Here is a 23103-nt window from a genome sequence, read left to right as displayed (position 1 = left end):
AAAGCATTGTTCAATATTTAATACCACACAGAAAAAAAACAGAGACTCGGGGAAAATCAAGTGTCTGCTGCTTTACTGGGAAAGCACTTGGAAACATGACCCTGTCCAAACGACAAACGCATTGGAATATTCTAATGTAATATCGAGCCACGGCTAAAGCAGAATAATGGATCTGAGATGGGTTCTAGGTCTAATAACAAGTCACTACTTGTAAGACTAACATCAATTCTCTAGATCTATGGCCCATTGGAGGGTTAAGGCTGCATTTTAAAATGGGTTAAAAAAAATGATCAAATTATTTTTTTAAATATGGAAGAGGTAAGTAATGGTTTCTCCTTTGATGACTGACACCTGCCTGAGGTGGGACTTTGACAATAACAAGAAACTCTCTGGTTTGAACAGCATATCAATAGTATTGAGGTTGATTCCTCTCCTAGTCTCATTGTCTCCTTTCCTTCATGGCAAGATCTCAGAGGGCTGAAGTAGGGTGAGGTTGACACTGTTTATGTTGGGTCAGTGGCACGTTTTCCCCTCCAATGGTTAAGGTTAGGACTTGGGGAGGGCATTCAAGCTGATCTTAGATCTGTGGGGGGGGGTAGCCCCACACCAGCAGGGTTAGGGCGTTACAGAGAGGGGTCAGTCACCACAGCCACAGGGCCAGTAGGGGGGGTAATGGTGGGTGTAGCCCCACACCAGCAGGGTTAGGGCGTTACAGAGAGGGGTCAGTCACCACAGCCACAGGGCCAGTAGGGGGGGTAATGGTGGGTGTAGCCCCACACCAGCAGGGTTAGGTCGTTACAGAGAGGGGTCAGTCACCACAGCCACAGGGCCAGTAGGGGGGGTAATGGTGGGTGTAGCCCCACACCAGCAGGGTTAGGTCGTTACAGAGAGGGGTCAGTCACCACAGCCACAGGGCCAGTAGGGGGGGTAATGGTGGGTGTAGCCCCACACCAGCAGGGTTAGGGCGTTACAAAGAGAGGGGTCAGTCACCACAGCCACAGGGCCAGTAGGGGGTAATGGTGGGTGTAGCCCCACACCAGCAGGGTTAGGTCGTTACAGAGAGGGGTCAGTCACCACAGCCACAGGGCCAGTAGGGGGGGTAATGGTGGGTGTAGCCCCACACCAGCAGGGTTAGGTCGTTACAGAGAGGGGTCAGTCACCACAGCCACAGGGCCAGTAGGGGGGGTAATGGTGGGTGTAGCCCCACACCAGCAGGGTTAGGGCGTTACAAAGAGAGGGGTCAGTCACCACAGCCACAGGGCCAGTAGGGGGGGTAATGGTGGGTGTAGCCCCACACCAGCAGGGTTAGGGCGTTACAGAGAGGGGTCAGTCACCACAGCCACAGGGCCAGTAGGGGGTAATGGTGGGTGTAGCCCCACACCAGCAGGGTTAGGGCGTTACAGAGAGGGGTCAGTCACCACAGCCACAGGGCCAGTAGGGGGTAATGGTGGGTGTAGCCCAACACCAGCAGGGTTAGGGCGTTACAGAGAGGGGTCAGTCACCACAGCCACAGGGCCAGTAGGGGGTAATGGTGGGTGTAGCCCCACACCAGCAGGGTTAGGGCGTTACAGAGAGGGGTCAGTCACCACAGCCACAGGGCCAGTAGGGGGGGTAATGGTGGGTGTAGCCCCACACCAGCAGGGTTAGGGCGTTACAGAGAGGGGTCAGTCACCACAGCCACAGGGCCAGTAGGGGGGGTAATGGTGGGTGTAGCCCCACACCAGCAGGGTTAGGTCGTTACAGAGAGGGGTCAGTCACCACAGCCACAGGGCCAGTAGGGGGGGTAATGGTGGGTGTAGCCCCACACCAGCAGGGTTAGGTCGTTACAGAGAGGGGTCAGTCACCACAGCCACAGGGCCAGTAGGGGGGGTAATGGTGGGTGTAGCCCCACACCAGCAGGGTTAGGGCGTTACAGAGAGGGGTCAGTCACCACAGCCACAGGGCCAGTAGGGGGGGTAATGGTGGGTGTAGCCCCACACCAGCAGGGTTAGGGCGTTACAGAGAGGGGTCAGTCACCACAGCCACAGGGCCAGTAGGGGGGGTAATGGTGGGTGTAGCCCCACACCAGCAGGGTTAGGGCGTTACAGAGAGGGGTCAGTCACCACAGCAGATTCAATAGGTCTGGGGTGGAGTTGTCTGTAGGTCCAGATATAGGATCAGCATCCCCTTCTAACCTTAACCATTAGTGGGGAAAGGCCCCATGTAGCTCAGTTGGTAGAGTGTGGTGCATGCAACACCAGAGTTGTGGGTTTGATTCCCACTGGGGACTAGTATGAACATGCATGTACTCACTACTGTAAGTTTCTCTGATTAAGAGCATCTGCTTAATGACTACAATGTAAAGGGGCAACTTAACCCTACTCTGCAGCGGGGGCAGTAGGGGGTAGGTACTGGTGGGTTTACCCCCACACTAGGGCCATGTTCATTAGTGCACGCAATGGAAAACATTTTAAAAAACGTTTTACAACAGAGTGAAAACGTTTGTTTCTTATCATCCAGGTCATCTCTCCCTATTTCAGTCTGACTTCACTCCAGTAGAGGGCAGGTACTGGCGGGTGTACTCCCACACCAGCAGGGCGGCGCTCACGTGTACGTTGAGGGAACGGATGACACCTTGCTGAGGGATCTCCACACACACATCCAGCAGCTGGAGCAGGTTAGCTGGGATACCCTCACGCTCATTACTAAAGTAGGGAGGAGGGAGGGGGGGGAGAAAGTATGAATAAAAAGGAGAATAACTAGACAGGTGAAATATGGAACACAGTGCTAGGAGACGAGATAGGATGTTGGTCCATAGAAATTTAAAGGACTGGAACACTGGACATTCCCATTCAAGTCAATGTCATTCTATTTCTATAGCGTAAGGTCAAAGTTCATTTAGATCCGTGTTAGATCCAGATATATATAGATCCACACGACTGAAATTTAAAGGTAATTTCCAATTGAGCCGACAATGTGGTCTCCGCAAATGCGGGAGCAATGCCTTTAATAGGTGCATAGCCGAAAAGGGGAGATGGGGTTGAATCCCGGCCTTAGTCACTGATCTACAGAACATTCACCCTGGCCTGATGTGAACAATATGACAGAGACAGGTACAGATATGGTTGTAATGGGTTACATTAGACAAACACCATGCTGTGCTGGAACAGAGCAGACCACAGGTGGAGTGTTCCCTGACTAATGGCTGTGTGTGTGTGTGTGTTGACAGAGTGCGAGATACACTTTGCCTTGTTGTGTTCATTACAAATTGCAGCTCTCCTCGGCCCTCTCAGCTTAAACAAACCCTGTATGTTTGACTGAGCTCAACCATCCCACCCAGGAATGATCAACCTCCAATAACTAACCAATAACAGACGCCGTTTGGAGACGGTACACACAGTAGAGAAAAAAACGTGTATTACTGACCGATGTGTCTATTGATCAAACATCATTCTGTAGCTTGTGTGTGTGTGTGTGTGATTATATATATATATATATATATACACACACACACAGTTGAAGTCGGAAGTTTACAAATACTTATTTTCCACCATAATTTGCAAATAAATTCATTAAAAATCCTACAATGTGATTTTCTGGATCATTTTTTCTCATTTTGTCTGTCATAGTTGAAGTGTACCTATGATGAACATTACAGGCCTCATCTTTTTAAGTGGGAGAACTTGCACAATTGGTGGCTGACTAAATACTTTTTTGCCCCACTGTATGTATGTATGTATGTATGTATATATATACAGACGGGAGAACAAGTATTTGATAACCTGCAAATTTTGCAGTGTTTTCCTACTTACAAAGCATGTAGAGGTCTGTCATTTTTATCATAGGTACACTTCAACTGTGAGAGACGGAATCTAAAACAACAATCCAGAAAATCACATTGTATGATTTTTAAGTAATTAATTTGCATTTTATTGCATGACATAAGTATTTGATACATCAGAAAAGCAGAACTTAATATTTGGTACAGAAACCTTTGTTTGCAATTACAGAGATCATACGTTTCCTGTAGTTCTTGACCAGGTTTGCACACACTGCAGCAGGGATTTTGGCCCACTCCTTCATACAGACCTTCTCCAGATCATTCAGGTTTCGGGGCTGTCGCTGGGCAATACGGACTTTCAGCTCCCTCCAAAGATTTTCTATTGCGTTCAGGTCTGGAGACTGGCTAGGCCACTCCAGGACCTTGAAATGTTTCTTACGGAGCCACTCCTTAGTTGCCCTGGCTGTGTGTTTCGGTTCGTTGTCATGCTGGAAGACCCAGCCACGACCCATCTTCAATGCTCTTACTGAGGGAAGGAGGTTGTTGGCCAAGATATCGCGATATATGGCCCCATACATCCTCCCCTCAATACGGTGCAGTCGTCCTGACCCCTTTGCAGAAAAGCATCCCCAAAGAATGATGATTCCACCTCCATGCTTCACGGTTGGGATGGTGTTCTTGGGGTTGTACTCATCCTTCTTCTTCCTCCAAACACGGCGAGTGGAGTTTAGACCAAAAAGCTCTATTTTTGTCTCATCAGACCACATGACCTTCTCCCATTGCTCCTCTGGATCATCCAGATGGTCATTGGCAAACTTCAGACGGGCCTGGACATGCGCTGGCTTGAGCAGGGGGACCTTGCGTGCGCTGCAGGATTTTAATCCATGACGGCGTAGTGTCTTACTAATGGTTTTCTTTGAGACTGTGGTCCCAGCTCTCTTCAGGTCATTGACCAGGTCCTGCTGTGTAGTTCTGGGCTGATCCCTCACCTTCCTCATGATCATTGATGCCCCACGAGGTGAGATCTTGCATGGAGCCCCAGACCGAGGATGATTGACCGTCATCTTGAACTTCTTCCATTTTCTAATAATTGCGCCAACAGTTGTTGCCGTCTCACCAAGCTACTTGCCTATTGTCCTGTAGCCCATCCCTGCCTTGTTTTGGTCTACAATTTTATCCCTGATGTACTTACACAGCTCTCTGGTATTGGCCATTGTGGAGAGGTTGGAGTCTGTTTGATTGAGTGTGTGGACAGGTGTCTTTTATACAGGTACCGAGTTCAAACAGGTGCAGTTAATACAGGTAATGAGTGGAGAACAGGAGGGCTTCTTAAAGAAAAACTAACAGGTCTGTGAGAGTCGGAATTCTTACTGTTTGGTAGGTGATCAAATACTTATGTAATGCAATAAAATGCAAATTAATTACTTAAAAATCCTACAATGTGATTTTCTGGATTGTTGTTTTAGATTCCGTCTCTCACAGTTGAAGTGTACCTATGATAAAAATTACAGACCTCTACATGCTTTGTAAGTAGGAAAACCTGCAAAATCAGCAGTGTATCAAATACTTGTTCTCCCCACTGTATATACATACATACATACATTTGTGCATGTGATGCATGGCTGGAGCGTGTGTTCCCTGTTCTTCCCTCCACAGAGCACCCATTAGAGACCAGCATGCCTGGGCACGTCTCCTCACTGCAGCAGGAAGCAGGGCTGTGTGTGTGTCTGCCTGATCGGGGCCCAGGGGAACACTCACTCCATTACTGAGATTCCATTAAAGAGCTTTGTCAGCTTCCTCCCTGACCCGTGAGACAGTCCCGGCCATGGCTGTGTATGTACATGTGTGTTTATACAGTCAAGTCAATGAATTGATGTGCAATAATTATGTCATGCATTGATTGTTCATTTGTGTGGTTTGTCTGTTAGTGAATAATTGCATTTCATGTCATGGCTTTTGTTGAAGCAGAAAGTACTTCCAATATGACACAAAGTTATATACAACTGGACATGACAATGTGCTCTGCTGTCCTACAGGAGAGTGGTTTTACCCCAGCAGTAACAGAGTCTTCTCAGGGAACTTGTAGTCCTTTAGACTCTGACTATTGGCTGTCTGCTCCACTCCCACAATGCAGTAGCCTTCCCTCTTCTTCAGCTGCAAGAAGTCAGCTAGTTCTACGGGCTTCACCTGGTAGAGACACAAATATATGATGTTAACATAACCCTTTTTTAACTGGCTAAAAAGTCAGCTGAACACAGTAGAGTGAATGAACTTGGTGAACATCTCAATATCCTAGAGTGTTCAGCTGTCCTCCTTCCTCTACATCTGCACTGAAAAAAGGTGCATTTACCCTCCACTACAGCACTGGAGACTTTAGGTCAATGGTGTCCAAATCATTCCATGGAGGGCCAGGTTTTAGTTTTCCTGTCAATTAAAACAGGGGAGGGGAGTTCCTTACTAATTAGTGATCTTACTTCATCAATCAAGTACAAGGGAGGAGCGAAAACCTGCAGACACTCAACCCTCTGTGGAATGAGCTTGACACCTGTGGTTTAGGCTACTAAAGTGTTGTTACCTACCTCCAGTAGGGGGAGCCATAGCTCAGAGGAGACACTCAGGGCCTGGAAGTGTTTATCACTGACGTGGCGAAGACTGTCCAACACCAGAGCACTGGCCCCAAAGATCTCACACGTCCTACACAGACCTACACACAGACACACACAGACACACAGACAGAGAGATCGAGAGAGACAAAGAGAGAAAGACAATGAGAGAGACAAAGAGAGAGCGCAAGAGAGAGGAGAGAGTGAGACAGAGAGAGAGAGAGGGAGAGCGAAAGTGTTTATCACTGACTTGTCAAAGGCTGTCCAACACATATTACACTGAACAAAATAATAAGTGTTGGTCCCATGTTTCACGAGCTGTAAGATGCCAGACATTTTCCATGCGCACAAATAACTTATTTGTCTCAAATTTTGAGTACAAATATGTTTACATCCCTGTTAGTGAGCATTTCTCCTTTACCAAGATAATCCATCCAACTGACAGGTGTGGTTAAGAAGCTGGTTAAACAGCATGATCATTACACAAGTGCATCTTGTGCTGGGGACAACAAAAGGCCACTCTAAAATGTGCAGTTTTGTCACACAATGCCACAGATGTCTCAAGTTTTGAGAGAGCGTGCAATTGGTATACTGACTGCAGGAATGTCCAGCAGAACTGTTGCCTGATAATTTAATGTGCATTTCACTACCATAAGCCACCTCCAACATAATTTTGGAGAGTTTGGCAGTACATCCAACTGGCCTCACAACCGCAGACCACGTGTAACCAAGCCAACCCAGGACCTCCTATATCCGGCTTCTTCACCTGCGGAATCGTCTGAGAATAGCCACCCGGACAGCTGATGAAACTGTCGGTTTACACAACAAAATAATTGCTGCACAAACTGTCAGAAACCGCCTCAGGGAAGCTCATCTGCATGCTCGTCATCCTCATCATGGTCTTGATCTGATTGCAGTTTGTGATCGAAGCCGTTTTTGGGGTTTTCTTTTCAGGTATTTGTGACCAATAGATGCATATCTATATTCCCAGCCATGTGAAATACATAGAATAGGGCCTAATTCATTTATTTCAATTGACTAATTTCCTTATACGAACTGTAATTCAGTTCAATCTTTGAAATTGTTGCATGTTGCGTTTCTATTTTAGTTCAGTGTTTAATGGTCGACATGGTATATCTACAGGCCACTGGCCCCAAAGAGCTCACATGTCCTACACACACATGTATGTACACATTAACAAACAATTACACGACCACTATTTACATGTTTCAGATATTTGTATGCTACAGGTCTAAGGTGATATTTTCTTCAGACAGAGCATGGAACATGTTTTTATTTTATTTAAAGGCCCAGTGCAGTCACAGTTTTTCCTATGTTTTGTATCACCTGATAAAACTAACACTGTAAAAGTGTGAAAACATTTGCTGTTTGAAAATACAATCTACAAAGGACTTTCTAATCAGCAGGTTTTGCATTGGTCGAGCTTAAGCTTAATTAGTTAATAGACCAATAACAAACCTCTGTCAATAACAACTAGTTTTTAGTTTTCCCCTCCCCATTCCCAGTCCTATAACAATTATTGCTTGAGATTTTTTTGTTGCTAAAAAGCTATTTTTGTCAATTTTAATGGAAAACTATTTTATAAGGTACTTAATTGTTCCCCAGAAATGATTTGACTGATATAAAAATGGCTGCATTAAAGCCTTTAAACTACTACACAGACAGACAGACAGACAGACAGACACACACACAGACAGACAGACAGACACACACACACACAGCCAGACAGACAGACAGACACACACACACACAGCCCGACAGACAGACAGACACACAGCCCGACAGACACACACACACACAGCCAGACAGACAGACACACACACAGCCCGACAGACAGACAGACACACACAGCCCGACAGACAGACACAGCCCGACAGACACACACACGACAGCACGACAGACAGACACACACACGACAGACAGACACACACACAGACAGACAGACACACACACAGCCCGACACACACACAGCCCGACAGACAGACAGACAGACAGACACACACACACAGACAGACACACACACAGCCCGACAGACAGACACACACACAGCCCGACAGACAGACAGACACACAGCCCGACAGACAGACACACACACAGACAGACAGACACACAGCCCGACAGACAGACACACAGACAGACAGACACACACACAGCCCCAGACAGACACACACACAGCCCGACAGACAGACACACACACACACAGACAGACACACACACAGCCCGACAGACAGACACACACACAGCCCGACAGACAGACACACACACAGCCCGACAGACAGACACACACACAGCCCGACAGACAGACACACACACAGCCCGACAGACAGACACACACACAGCCCGACAGACAGACACACAGCCCGACAGACACACACAGCCCAGACAGACAGACACAGCCCGACAGACAGACACACAGCCCACAGACAGACAGACACACACACAGCCCGACAGACAGACACACACAGCCCACAGACACGACAGCCCGACAGACAGACAGACACACAGCCCGACCAGACAGACAGACAGACACACACAGCCCGACAGACAGACAGACAGACAGACAGACACACACACAGCCCGACAGACAGACAGACACACACACACAGCCCCGACAGACAGACAGACACACACACAGACAGACCAGCCCGACACACACACACACAGCCCGACAGACAGACAGACAGACACACACACAGCCCCAGACAGACAGACACACAGCCCGACACACACACAGACAGACAGACACACACACAGCCCGACAGACAGACAGACAGACACACACACAGCCCGACAGACAGACACACACACAGCCCGACAGACAGACAGACACACACACACACAGCCCGACAGACAGACAGACACACACACAGCCCGACAGACAGACAGACAGACAGACACACACACAGCCCACACACACAGACAGACAGACACACAGCCCGACAGACACACACAGACAGACACACACACAGCCCAGACAGACAGACAGACACACACAGCCCGACAGACAGACAGACACACACACAGCCCGACAGACAGACAGACAGACACACACACAGCCCGACAGACAGACACACACACACAGCCCGACAGACAGACACACACACACACAGCCCGACAGACAGACACACACACAGCCCGACAGACAGACAGACACACACACAGCCCGACAGACAGACAGACACACACACAGCCCGACAGACAGACAGACACACACACAGCCCGACAGACAGACAGACACACACACACAGACAGCCCGACAGCCCGACAGACAGACACACACACAGCCCGACAGACAGACAGACACACACACACAGCCCGACAGACAGACAGCCCGACAGACAGACACACACACAGCCCGACAGACAGACAGACACACAGCCCGACAGACAGACAGACAGACACACAGACAGACACACACACAGCCCGACAGACAGACAGACACACAGCCCGACAGACAGACAGACAGACAGACACACAGCCCGACAGACAGACAGACAGACAGACACACAGCCCGACAGACAGACAGACAGACACACACACAGCCCGACAGACAGACAGACACACAGCCCGACAGACAGACAGACAGACAGACACACAGCCCGACAGACAGACAGACATGGACACAGACAGACACACACACAGCCCGACAGACAGACAGACATGCACACACACACACACACACACACACACAGAAATATAAATCAAACAAAAACACAATGATTTACACAATCATTATTTAAATGTTTCAATTATTCTGAATGCTACAGGTATAGAGCGATATTTTCTTTATGCAAAATAGCCCAGATCAGCACATAAAATACTGTAAAAGTCATATTTTGCAGGGTGGTTTAATGATGTGTGTAATAAGGATGTGATTATTTAACCAGATACTAGTCAGCTTTTTGATTCTGTGGGATGCACAAGTTGCAGCCTTAGGAACTCACATTTAAATCTAACACTGTGATAGCCACCCTGTATAAAATATAATATTGTTGAAAATCCACCTTAAAAATATCCACCTTTACTCAAAGACCATGTGACTGCATTAAAGCCAATCACAGTCCACAGATCACACCCATTTTAAGACTGAAAGTAACTCTTACAGCGGGAAAGGCTACTTCACAGCAGTTCTCTCATGTCTTTCTTTTGTTGATTTGGACATCCATTAATTGTCTGTTAGGTGTGGAACTAACTGAGACTGGGAGAGGAACGCAAATTGTCCAAAGGTGACGTTTGGACAATAAAAAGGGAAACTGGCTAGACATTTCCTGTAGTAAATGGATTACACCTGACAACACATACCAGAGGATATTATTTTTTTCACGTTTTGAGGCTATACCGTGTTTTTTTAACAATTACGATGTTAACAAATGTTGCCATAAAGCAAGATTATATTCTGGGTTCTGATGGGGTACGACAGTTGAACTAAGCTCATTAGGTATTTTTCAATTATATTCTTCTAGAATCAATGGCTTAGCAAGAACATTACTGCTTTATAAGTCCAAAAGTGGATGTAGCCACTGCAGATTGCGCCTTTGGAGTGAAAATGGCCACATCAAAAGATCAAGATGTCGATAACTGTGAAACTAGCACTCCTGAACAGTCAAATCCTCTGCTACCCCAGTTGTCACAACTTGATGAGCTCTCAAACGTAATTGAAAGGGCAGAACCTAGTGAACAGGAATTAAAGACTTTAGTTTCACTTCTTCTGTCTCTTGGTGATAATATGGAACGCGATTTAAAACAACAGAACTTAATGATAGATAGGCTTAAAGTCATACATACAAACATCATGGACAAACTCAGTCCTGGTGAAAAGGATGGTAGTAGTTTCTTCACTGGAACAATAAAACAGTTCTACAAAAAGGCACTGGATTCAGTAGGAACAATCATCACTAAACTGGCCAAAGAGATTGGAGTCAACTATTCAGAGTCAAATATGTGTCTCCAAAAAGACTTTGGCCTTAAAACCGATTGTCCAAAGGAATGTTTGAATTGCAACCATATAAAGAGCTCAATGTCCTGGATTCAGGTTGAACCCTCCGTGTCTACAGAGGATGAGACCACCGTCTACACACTCGACTCTTCTGCAGCAGGGCATTACGAGTGCATCTTATCAGGGCTGCGGTGGGTATGTGAGAGCAAAGTCAGTCTGCGATACCAGTTCAGCTCCTGGGAGCCTCACAGGGCCACTCTGAACAACATGCGGTTTGAAGAAGGAGGTCCATTACTGGACATCACAATGATTTCTGGCAAACTAGAGGAAATTAGTCTGCCACACTTTGTCTGTATAGATCCAGACTACCCACAATCCTCCTTGAGAGAAGACATGAAGGTTCTACATGTGAAAGACAACAGAGTGCTTGTGGAAGAAGTGGATGAGGTGACGGGGTTCCACGCCAAACTGCTTCGTCCCTCCTTCTCTGGCAGGGGTTTGGTACTGAGACGTGGGTTGCATTGGAGAGTGCACTGTGACCTTCTGATCTTTAGGTCCACCAGAGCACTCCTCACCTTACACACATATCTGATCCGATGTGATCCTTCTCTAGCACGGGAGGTGGAGGCACAGGAGAAGTCCTATGGATTCTTAAGACTTCCAAAGCCAAAGCCGGAGAAGTCCCTTCGGAAGGGGAGTCGCTTCACCCTCAAGACCTCGTGTCAATCCTCGATTACGCCAGAAAAGATCAAGCTAAGAAGCACCAGGCCAAACTACTTTGAAGTGTACATAAAGGACCCTGCGATGGACTTTGAGATGGAGTTGATAAGTGAGATGGGAGAATCTGCATGGAAAGCTGAAATACGAACAGAGGAATACAGAGATGATTCATCCACAAGAGACATTGAGTTTGTTGATGAATTCAGACCACAGATCATTCAAAGAGTCAATAATGTGTTTGCCATAGCAGATATTCTCTTCACAAAGGGCATGATCGGTGAAGAGATCAGTGCAAATATCAGCGCTGCACCGACCCGCCAGGCCAAGATGAGAGTGATATACGAGGCACTGAATTCAGGTGGACCACACGTCAAAGCTGCATTCTTTACTGCACTCAAAGAAAAGGAACCCTTTCTAGTCAAAGACTTGGCTCAATAATACCTTATCGCTCAATCTCTAACACACCTCTACGAGACCATTATGCCTAGAAACTTTATTGAGCATGTTCTCCTTCAGTCCAGCAGGACAGAGGCAAGAGGAGGAGTGATGAGGAGAACTATGAAAGAAGAGACTTTTCATGTGTCAAGAATAGCAGTCCAAGGCCCAGTTCTCTGTGACATTTTAGTGACAGAGGGCATGGGTAGGAAGGCCCCACCAGCATTTATTAAAGACAATAAGACAATAAGACCCATTTGAAATGAACTGGGACTGGAATTCTTTAAAATAATAATGAAAGGGTATAGATGTGAAAAGGTTGAAAACATTGGGAAATATACAGTGGAAGATATTAAAGGGTGATTAAATAAATGCAGTAAAATGGTAAAGAATGTTATAATGATGGTTGTTTTTAAGGTACAGTATATCTGGAACATGTTTAAGAGTCTTGGAGGAGGTTGATATTGACATGGTGTAATGATGAAATGTTCTGTTTAAATGATGAAATGTTTAAAATTTTGGACATTTAAGATGTAATGGGAGTAATAAAATATGTTGGAGTAAGATTAGAATTGAGTGGAATGAGAAAGGTTCATGTCTAGAAAGGAATGTTTTAAAAGTGAATGATAATGTAGTATCCTAAGGGTGCTAGCTGGACTAGCTCCCCAGGTCAGAACAGCCAGGAGGAGGCAGGAAGAGGTACGTGTGTGGTTGAGGCAGGACATCCTGTCTAGGCAAGAGAAAAAAACCCTTCTGAGAAATGGCCACATTACAGTGTGTGTCATCGGGGCAGATCTATAACCACCGTGAGTTAGCAGAATACGAGGAGTGAAAGAGGCAGGATTTTTGGGAGAGGTACGACTCTCTTTGAGCTTGCTAGAAGAACCTGTTCAGCTGGAGGAAGATTTTGCTTAAAATGTATCGATATTTATTCTTAGTGTTTAAGTAAAAATCTAGGGGGAACACATAAGGTTACCTCATTGATAGGAGTGTTAAAGTAGTTCAAGTAGTTAAACACCGACTGAAGGACTGATCATCCCAAGGGGGGAAGACAAACGGTTTATAAATTGTAAGAGATGTTTTTTCTTGTTATTAAATACTGTGCTTCTCATAAAATTGTAAAAAGGACAAACAATATATTACTGGCACCCTAATAATGGTTTAGTTAAGGGCGCTGGAGGCATCTATAAATCTAATCCAGGATTCATTTTCACTTATGGATTTGTGATATTTATTTGTGATTGATTGATCTGGGATTTTTTATGTATTTTTCTAGAATTTTGAATAAACTTGCTTTATTGTTCTGAAACCCTGTGTTATCAAAGAGTCATACAAATGCATGTCGTTTTACTCTAGGTTTCTGAAATTGACTTGATTAATCAAGGAACTCTAGCAAATCTTCTTGGCTAACTAGTCCATTGGGAACCCGAGACCCGAACTATAGGTACGGAGTGCATTGATAGGAGTCGTAAAATGGGTGTCTGGGCTAAACCAACCCAGAGGAGTGCGTCATAGTGTGCTGAAGTTGAAGCTCTGGCCTGGACGATCCTGAGAAGGCGCCGGGGGTTTATAAATTAGGAGTGAGGGAGCATAGGCACTCGTCTTCTAGGATAGCCCACTTTACTCTAAGGCCTTTACTGTTGAGGAACAGTGCCTAGCTGTATACTAGCTCAGTGGTAAAGCAGAGCGGCATCTATCAGATCTGTAGGGATCAATGAGGAGGAATAATTGACCTGCCATTGGGTAGGCAGGGGCGAGTTGAATTGTTAATCCTGCAGAGGTGGTATTCTAGCTTTGACACAGGGTTAGAAACCTAGAACATAAAACAGTGTTTGTATGGGCCTAAAATGGTTCTCACGTTAAACGTCAACTTTGGCCACGAAAATTCTCAATTTTCAAACAGAAATGGGGTATGCCTTTGGTGGTTCATCGATGACGATGACACATTACTCCCACTCGCCAGAAAAAGTAACTATTGACTCCCGAGTTTAAAAAAATCTTAACTAGACACTGTAGCTAGCCAGTTTGCTAGCATCATTTAATAGCCTAATGGTAGTAGCTAGTAGCTAGGCCATCATTGAAAATAAGAATTTGTTCTTAACTGACTTGCCTAGTTAAATGAAGATAAAAAAAATAGGTCTTCTCCTGTATAAACTCATTTAAATCAACATAAGGCTTACATAAACAGACAGCAGGCAGCGCAGCAATACGGCAGCCCAGTAATACGGCAGCCCAGCGATACGGCAGCCCAGCGATACGGCAGCCCAGCGATACGGCAGCCCAGCGATACGGCAGCCCAGCGATACGGCAGCCCAGTGATACGGCAGCCCAGTGATACGGCAGCCCAGTGATACGGCAGCCCAGTGATACGGCAGCCCAGTGATACGGCAGCCCAGTGATACGGCAGCCCAGCGATACGGCAGCCCAGCGATACGGCAGCCCAGCGATACGGCAGCCCAGCGATACGGCAGCCCAGTAATACGGCAGCCCAGCAATACGGCAGCCCAGCGATACGGCAGCCCCAGTAATACGGCAGCCCAGTGATACGCCCAGCAGCCCAGTGATACGGCAGCCCAGTGATACGGCAGCCCAGTGATACGGCAGCCCAGCGATACGGCAGCCCAGCGATACGGCAGCCCAGCGATACGGCAGCCCAGCGATACGGCAGCCCAGCGATACGGCAGCCCAGTAGCCCAGTAATACGGCAGCCCAGTAATACGGCAGCCCAGTAATACGGCAGCCCAGTGATACGGCAGCCCAGTAATACGGCAGCCCAGTGATACGGCAGCCCAGTAATACGGCAGCCCAGTAGCCCAGTAATACGGCAGCCCAGCAATACGGCAGCCCAGTAATACGGCAGCCCAGTAATACGGCAGCGCAGTAATACGGCAGCCCAGTAAGCGGCAGCCCAGCAATACGGCAGCCCAGCAATACGGCAGCCCAGTAATACGGCAGCAGCCAGCCCAGTAATACGGCAGCCCAGCGATACGGCAGCCCAGCGATACGGCAGCCCAGCGATACGGCAGCCCAGCGATACGGCAGCCCAGCGATACGGCAGCCCAGCGATACGGCAGCCCAGCGATACGGCAGCCCAGCAATACGGCAGCCCAGTAATACGGCAGCCCAGTAATACGGCAGCCCAGTAATACGGCAGCCCAGCAATACGGCAGCCCAGCAATACGGCAGCCCAGTAATACGGCAGCCCAGTAATACGGCAGCCCAGTAATACGGCAGCCCAGTAATACGGCAGCCCAGTAATACGGCAGCCCAGTAATACGGCAGCCCAGCGATACGGCAGCCCAGCGATACGGCAGCCCAGCGATACGGCAGCCCAGCGATACGGCAGCCCAGCGATACGGCAGCCCAGCGATACGGCAGCCCAATACGGCAGCCCAGTAATACGGCAGCCCAGTAATACGGCAGCCCAGTGATACGGCAGCCCAGTAATACGGCAGCCCAGTAATACAACAGCCCAGTAATACAACAGCCCAGTAATACGACAGCCCAGTAATACGGCAGCCCAGTAATACGGAACATGAGTCTGTTATGATGCAGTGCTAGTGCTCCTTAGACAAACTCTGATTAGGACTGATTCGTTTATGTAGTGCTGCCTGCTGCTGTCTGTTTGCATGGCAACGCTTAGCAACACCAAGTATATTGGGTAGCTAATGGAAAATAATACAATACAATATAGCTAGATAGAAATGGCTGTGAGTTCATATGTGACCGATTGGATTCCAACCAGGGTCTCCTGAACACTACATGACTGTGTTAGCTCCTTGAGCTCAAGCCTGGGAGCTAACACAAGTCTTCAGGTCTCAAGCAAGGTTACTCATCATGTGAACAGAGAGATCAGCAGATGAAGGTTAAAACATTCATCCTGTACCAAGTTGTTCAGCATTGACTGACCTGTATAAATAGAGGTTAAATAGAAAATAAATAACTAACCTCCCAGGTTGGTGGGCTTGTCTATGAGCGAGGCAACCACCAGGAGGGCACTGTGCAGCTTGCCCAGGCGTGCTGCTCTCTGCTGGGGCACCAGACCCAGCTCTGGCTCCTGTTCCTGGATCCCCAACCTCCAGGGGGTCATCTTCTTCTGGACCTCGGCCCAGCGCTCCTCACCATCCTGATCCCCTAACAAACAACAACACTGAGGCATCTACACCAGGGTTTTTAAACTGAAGTCCTGGAGGGCCAGAACACTTATAAAGTCAGGGACCTGGCCCATCAATTTCATTAATTGCTCATTTAACTACCAGGTAGAAAGGAGAACCAGCAGTACTTCAGACCAATAGTTGAATAGCTGTGATCTCCACTTTAACCAGAGTAGCTGTCTGTTGAGTACAGTCTCTGCTGCCATCTAGTGGTGATACCCTTTTCAGTTCAATACAACTTCCTTTATCCCCTCAGGGGAATGTACCTTTATCCTGCTGGATCCAGTCTCCAGGCTGAATCTGGCTCAGGTCAGGGACAGAGTTCCTCAACGGGAGAGATGCACTCTGGCAGAAGTCCACCAACTTCTCAAATTTCCAGGGTGGAATCCACTCGTCCTCAAACACCTCTGATAGGCTGGGGAATGTGTAGAATATGGTCTGGTAGGGAGAGACGGGAGGAAAAAGGACAGTTTACACACGTCGTCTCTCCTCAATCAACACTCAGTACATTCCTTTTTAGAGACCCAACACAATTAGGTCAAATTACAATGAATTAAGAGATTTTAAAAGATTCACATTCAAAAACATTTGATACTTCAAATTCACACAATCAATCAACAATACAGTGTCTTACTTCCACACTATAGTCTCTAACAGGATGAAAGACACCAAAGAAGAAGTGGTCCTGAATCCTGGTCCAGTTCTTACTGGCATTTCTGTAAAGAGATATACAGTAGTTATAGGAGTCCAATAATGTATTTATTTAACTAGGCAAGTTAGTTAAGAACAAATTCTTATTTATAATGACGGTCTACACCGGCCAAACCCAGACGACGCTGGGCCAATTGTGCACCGCCCTATGGGACTCCCAATCACAACCGGATGTGATGCAGCCTGGATTCGAACCATGTACTGCAGTGACGCCTCTTGCACTGAGATACAGTGTCTTAGACCACTGCACCTCTCGGGAGCCCTATTTCCACAGTTTCCAATGGAGCTAAGATAACCAAGTGTGGTTCCTCCTTCACTAATAACAACAGGTAGCCTAGTGGTTAGAGCGTTGGACTAGTAACCAAAAGGTTGTTCCTCCTTCACTAATAACAACAGGTAGTCTAGTGGTTAGAGCGTTGGACTAGTAACCAAAAGGTTGTTCCTCCTTCACTAATAACAACAGGTAGCCTAGTAACCAAAAGGTTGTTCCTCCTTCACTAATAACAACAGGTAGCCTAGTGGTTAGAGCGTTGGACTAGTAACCAAAAGGTTGTTCCTCCTTCACTAATTAGAGCGTTGGACTAGTAACCAAAAGGTTGTTCCTCCTTCACTAATAACAACAGGTAGCCTAGTGGTTCCTCCTTCACTAATAACAACAGGTAGTCTAGTGGTTAGAGCGTTGGACTAGTAACCAAAAGGTTGTTCCTCCTTCACTAATAACAACAGGTAGTCTAGTGGTTAGAGCGTTGGACTAGTAACCAAAAGGTTGTTCCTCCTTCACTAATAACAACAGGTAGCCTAGTGGTTAGAGCGTTGGACTAGTAACCAAAAGGTTGTTCCTCCTTCACTAATAACAACAGGTAGCCTAGTGGTTAGAGCGTTGGACTAGTAACCAAAAGGTTGTTCCTCCTTCACTAATAACAACAGGTAGTCTAGTGGTTAGAGCGTTGGACTAGTAACCAAAAGGTTGTTCCTCCTTCACTAATAACAACAGGTAGTCTAGTGGTTAGAGCGTTGGACTAGTAACCAAAAGGTTGCTAGATCGAATCAATGAGTTGACAAGGTAAAAACATGCGGTTCTGCCCCAGAACAAGGCAGTTAACCCACTGTTCCTAGGCTGTCATTGAAAATAAGAATTTGTTCTTAACTGACTTGCCTAGTTAAATAAATAAAAACATAGAAGACACCTTTACACAAAGCGACTTACAGTAATATATGCCATTTAGCAGTTACTTTTATCCAAAGAGACTTACAGTCATGCGTGTATACATGTTATGAATAGTGTACAGATGTACAGTGACTGTATGAATTTTAGAATGTGATTCCTGCGGCAACCTTGGCAACATAATAATCCTAGTTCATATGTAACTCACTCACCCAGTACTCTGCATAGCCTCAGCCTGGTGCAGACAGGCCTTAACGACGGTGGCCAGCCCCCCGAGCCCATCCGCCCCCCCGGCCCCCTCCTCGGCCTCGGCCCTCGCCCCCTCCAGACCCCACACCCTCTTCAGGGCCAGCAGGGCGTACAGACGAACACTGAAGTTATGGCTGAAACACCACTGGAGAATAACATCCAGGGCCTTACGCCACTGTACTGCCTGGTGTGGGGGGGCAGACAGAGAGATGGAGAGAGAGAGAGACGGAGAGAGAGAGAGAGAGAGAGAGAGAGAGAGAGAGAGAGAGAGAGAGAAGGGAGAGACAGAGAGAAGGGAGAGACAGAGAGAAGGGAGAGACAGAGAGAGAGAGACGGAGAGAGAGAGAGAGAGAGAGAGAAAGACGGAGAGAGAGAGATACAGAGAGAAGGGAGAGAAGTGTGAACACTGAAGTTATGGCTGAAACACACTGAAACACAACTGGAGGATCGTGTCCATGGCCTTAAGCCACTGTACTGCCTGGTGGGGAGGGACACAGAGGAGGAGGAGAGGGGCTCAGGAGAGGAGGAAGAGTCCCCTGTGCTTTGAAGGTTTTACTTTATGATGGTGACATGTGGATCTTACCTTCTCCTTGAGTTGAGGCATGATGATGTTGAGGTGGACCAACACAGACAGGAAGGTACAGACACTGGTCTTGGTCTTCTCTTGATCCTGTTCAGACACAAACCACATCAATTAGACACATTGGCTATAGATCAATATTGACTATTACAAGTTCTTTAAGCCAGTGAAAATAGAAGCCACTTTTCATTCAGTGACAATACAATAGATGCCAGTTGTGGTATTATGTGGCACAGTGGGTAAGAGCATGGCACTAGCAAAACCAAGGTTGAGGGTTCAATTCCTGCAGTGGTCACATACACAGCCGAAAAGGGTAAGCACTCACCACCCTGAAGCAGGCCCAGAGTCAGTCTGTATTCAGGGTACTGGACTAAGATTAAAACCATCTGCCACTCACCACACTGAAGCAGGCCCAGAGTCGGTCTATGTGTTCAGGATACTGGACTAGGATTAGAACCATCTTCCACTCTATCAGGTACTTGACTGAGGCCTGGTTACTGACGAAACCTGCCTCAAACACACGACCCAGAACAGTACCTACAAACTCCTGGATGAACACAAACACAGGGTTAATAGAGGTTTCATTCAGGTGTGTTTGTATGTATGTATGTGTGTATGTATGTGTGTGTATGTATGTGTGTGTGTGTATGTGTGTGTGTATGTGTGTGTATGTGTCTCACCCCTCTCAGTTTGGGCAGCAGCATCAGTAGTGTCTGCCACACCCTGTTCTTGACACGATGCTGCAGGGAGTTGCTATAGTAACGCTGTTTTGACTTCGATATGGCCTCATCCTGAAAGAGAAAAAGACTTAAAACTACACATTAACTAATAACTACTGTGTTGGAGCTAAGGGAGATGGACAGTGGTCTTTAATATATTACTGCAGTATGAACTGGTTTAATGTGTGTGATGCTATGAACACACACACTGAATGAGTAGACATCCAGCTGTGTCAGTCTTTCCTTGATTCCTACGATCCTCTCTGGTCACCTCCTCCTCAAAAGGAATTGGAGGATAAGATCTGGGAGGAGGAACCTAGGATGTTCTCCTCTAATGTATTTTGAGAAGGAGGTAAGGAGAGAGGACGTGAGGAAAGACTAATTGAGGAAGAGCCCTGGTCTTACCTTTTTCAGCAAGCAGAGAACCAGTTCTTCCATCAGTCTCTCATGCAGCTGATTGGAGGGCTGGAGGCGGCTGAGGAACGCCACGACACACACACGTGGGAACTGGTCATCCCGGTTATCACTGCCAGAGAGAAAGAGAAAGCTCAGAGATAAATGTATCTCTGCAGAGAAATAGGGACTACATTCACTGTTGACTATAGTACAAAGAAGGTCCACTATTGTCAGTGATGTGGTCGACTCCATGTTTTTATAGCCTGAATACACTACAGTGAGGGGTCAGATAATATGTTCCAGTCCCACTACAGTGAGGGGTCAGGTTATATGTTCCAGTCCCACTACAGTGAGGGGTCAGGTGATATGTTCCAATCCCACTACAGTGAGGGGTCAGATAATATGTTCCAGTCCCACTACAGTGAGGGGTCAGGTTATACGTTCCAGTCCCACTACAGTGAGGGGTCAGGTGATATGTTCCAATCCCACTACAGTGAGGGTCAGGTAATATGTTCCAGTCCCACTACAGTGAGGGGCTAGGTTATAGGTCACAGTCCCACTACAGTGAGGGCAAAGGTGAATGTTTAAATCCCACTACAGTGAGGTGTCAGGTGATATGTTCCAATCCCACTACAGTGAGGGGTTAGGTTATAGGTTCCAGTCCCACTACAGTGAGGGGTCAGGTTATACGTTCCAGTCCCACTACAGTGAGCAGAGAACCAATCCCACTACAGTGAGGGGTTAGGTTATAGGTTCCAGTCCCACTACAGTAATAAATAATACTAATATATACTATTTAACAGACACATTTATCCAAAGCAACGTACAGTCATGGGTGCATACATTTTATGTATGGGTGGTCCCGGGAATCAAACCCACTATCCTGGCATCGCAAGCCCCATGCTCTACCAACTGAGATAAAATGTAGAGTAGAGTAGAGAGTAGACTACATAACAGTACAGTAGACTGCAGAACAGTAAAGTAGACTACAGAACAGTAGAGTAGACGACAGAACAGTAGAGTAGACGACAGAACAGTAGACTACAGAACAGTAGAGTAGACTACAGAACAGTAGAGTAGACGACAGAACAGTAGACTACAGAACAGTAGAGTAGACTACAGAACAGTAGAGTAGACGACAGAACAGTAGACTACAGAACAGTAGCGTAGACGACAGAACAGTAGCGTAGAGTAGACGACAGAACAGTAGCGTAGAGTAGACGACAGAACAGTAGCGTAGACGACAGAACAGTAGCGTAGACGACAGAACAGTAGACGACAGAACAGTAGACGACAGAACAGTAGACGACAGAACAGTAGAGTAGACGCAGAACAGTAGCGTAGACGCAGAACAGTAGAGTAGACGACAGAACAGAACAGTAGACGCAGAACAGTAGAGTAGACGACAGAACAGTAGAGTAGACGACAGAACAGTAGAGTAGACTACAGAACAGTAGACGACAGAACAGTAGAGTAGACGACAGAACAGTAGAGTAGACGACAGAACAGTAGACGACAGAACAGTAGAGTAGACGACAGAACAGTAGCGTAGACGACAGAACAGTAGCGTAGACGACAGAACAGTAGAGTAGACGACAGAACAGTAGACGACAGAACAGTAGAGTAGACGACAGAACAGTAGAGTAGACGACAGAACAGTAGAGTAGACGACAGAACAGTGGTGTAGACTACAGAACAGTAGAGTAGACGACAGAACAGTAGCGTAGACGACAGAACAGTAGACGACAGAACAGTAGAGTAGACGCAGAACATTAGAGTAGACGCAGAACATTAGAGTAGACAGAACAGTAGAGTAGACGACAGAACAGTACAGTAGACGACAGAACAGTAGAGTAGACGACAGAACAGTAGCGTAGACGACAGAACAGTAGATGACAGAACATTAGAGTAGACGACAGAACAGTACAGTAGACGACAGAACAGTACAGTAGACGACAGAACAGTACAGTAGACGCAGAACATTAGAGTAGACGACAGAACAGTAGAGTAGACGACAGAACAGTAGAGTAGACGACAGAACAGTAGAGTAGACGACAGAACAGTAGCGTAGACGACAGAACAGTAGACAACAGAACAGTAGACGACAGAACACTAGAGTAGACGCAGAACATTAGAGTAGACGACAGAACAGTAGAGTAGACGACAGAACAGTAGAGTAGACGACAGAACAGTAGACTACAGAACAGTACAGTAGACGACAGAACAGTAGACGACAGAACAGTACAGTAGACGACAGCACAGTACAGTAGAGTAGACGACAGCACAGTACAGTAGACGACAGAACAGTACAGTCGACGACAGAACAGTAAAGTAGATGACAGAACAGTAGAGTAGACAGAACCGTAGACTACAGAACAGTAGAGTAGACAGAACAGTAGACTACAGAACAGTAGACAGAACAGTAGAGTAGACAACAGAACAGTAGACGACAGAAAAGTAGACGACAGAACAGTAGAGTAGATGACAGAACAGTAGAGTAGACGACAGAACAGTAGAGTAGACAGCAGAACAGTAGAGTAGACAGCAGAACAGTAGACTACAGAACAGTACAGTAGACTACAGAACAGTAGACGACAGAACAGTAGAGTAGACTACAGTATTGTACAGTAGATGAAGTGAGTTCAGCAGCTGAC

The 23103-nt window shown here is 46.7% G+C and overlaps 1 protein-coding gene across 2 annotated transcripts in view; it reads right to left on the bottom strand.

The window, feature by feature from the left end:
- Window positions 1-1502: 1502 nt before the first annotated feature.
- tarbp1 (TAR (HIV-1) RNA binding protein 1) overlaps window positions 1503-23103 on the bottom strand; it is a 37002-nt gene continuing 15401 nt past the window's right edge. Inside the window, exons 19-29 of one of the 2 annotated variants that reach the window (XM_065023051.1) lie at window positions 20459-20579; window positions 20015-20125; window positions 19732-19881; window positions 19338-19424; window positions 18718-18938; window positions 17264-17345; window positions 16896-17067; window positions 16424-16609; window positions 6340-6464; window positions 5811-5947; window positions 1503-2684 (exon numbers count right to left, since the gene is read on the bottom strand). In XM_065023051.1, the coding sequence (XP_064879123.1) occupies window positions 2516-2684; window positions 5811-5947; window positions 6340-6464; window positions 16424-16609; window positions 16896-17067; window positions 17264-17345; window positions 18718-18938; window positions 19338-19424; window positions 19732-19881; window positions 20015-20125; window positions 20459-20579 (1561 nt within the window). In that variant the 3' untranslated portion in view covers window positions 1503-2515. Of the gene's footprint in view, window positions 2685-5810; window positions 5948-6110; window positions 6185-6339; window positions 6465-16423; window positions 16610-16895; window positions 17068-17263; window positions 17346-18717; window positions 18939-19337; window positions 19425-19731; window positions 19882-20014; window positions 20126-20458; window positions 20580-23103 lie in introns of those variants that run through there. The other variant, XR_010464810.1, reaches the window with a different exon arrangement.

Source organism: Oncorhynchus nerka, linkage group LG10 (assembly GCF_034236695.1).
Source record: "Oncorhynchus nerka isolate Pitt River linkage group LG10, Oner_Uvic_2.0, whole genome shotgun sequence".
Lineage (NCBI taxonomy): Eukaryota > Metazoa > Chordata > Actinopteri > Salmoniformes > Salmonidae > Oncorhynchus > Oncorhynchus nerka.
The sequence above is the reverse complement of the archived record's forward strand: the minus strand, read 5'-3'. Positions and strand labels throughout refer to the sequence as shown.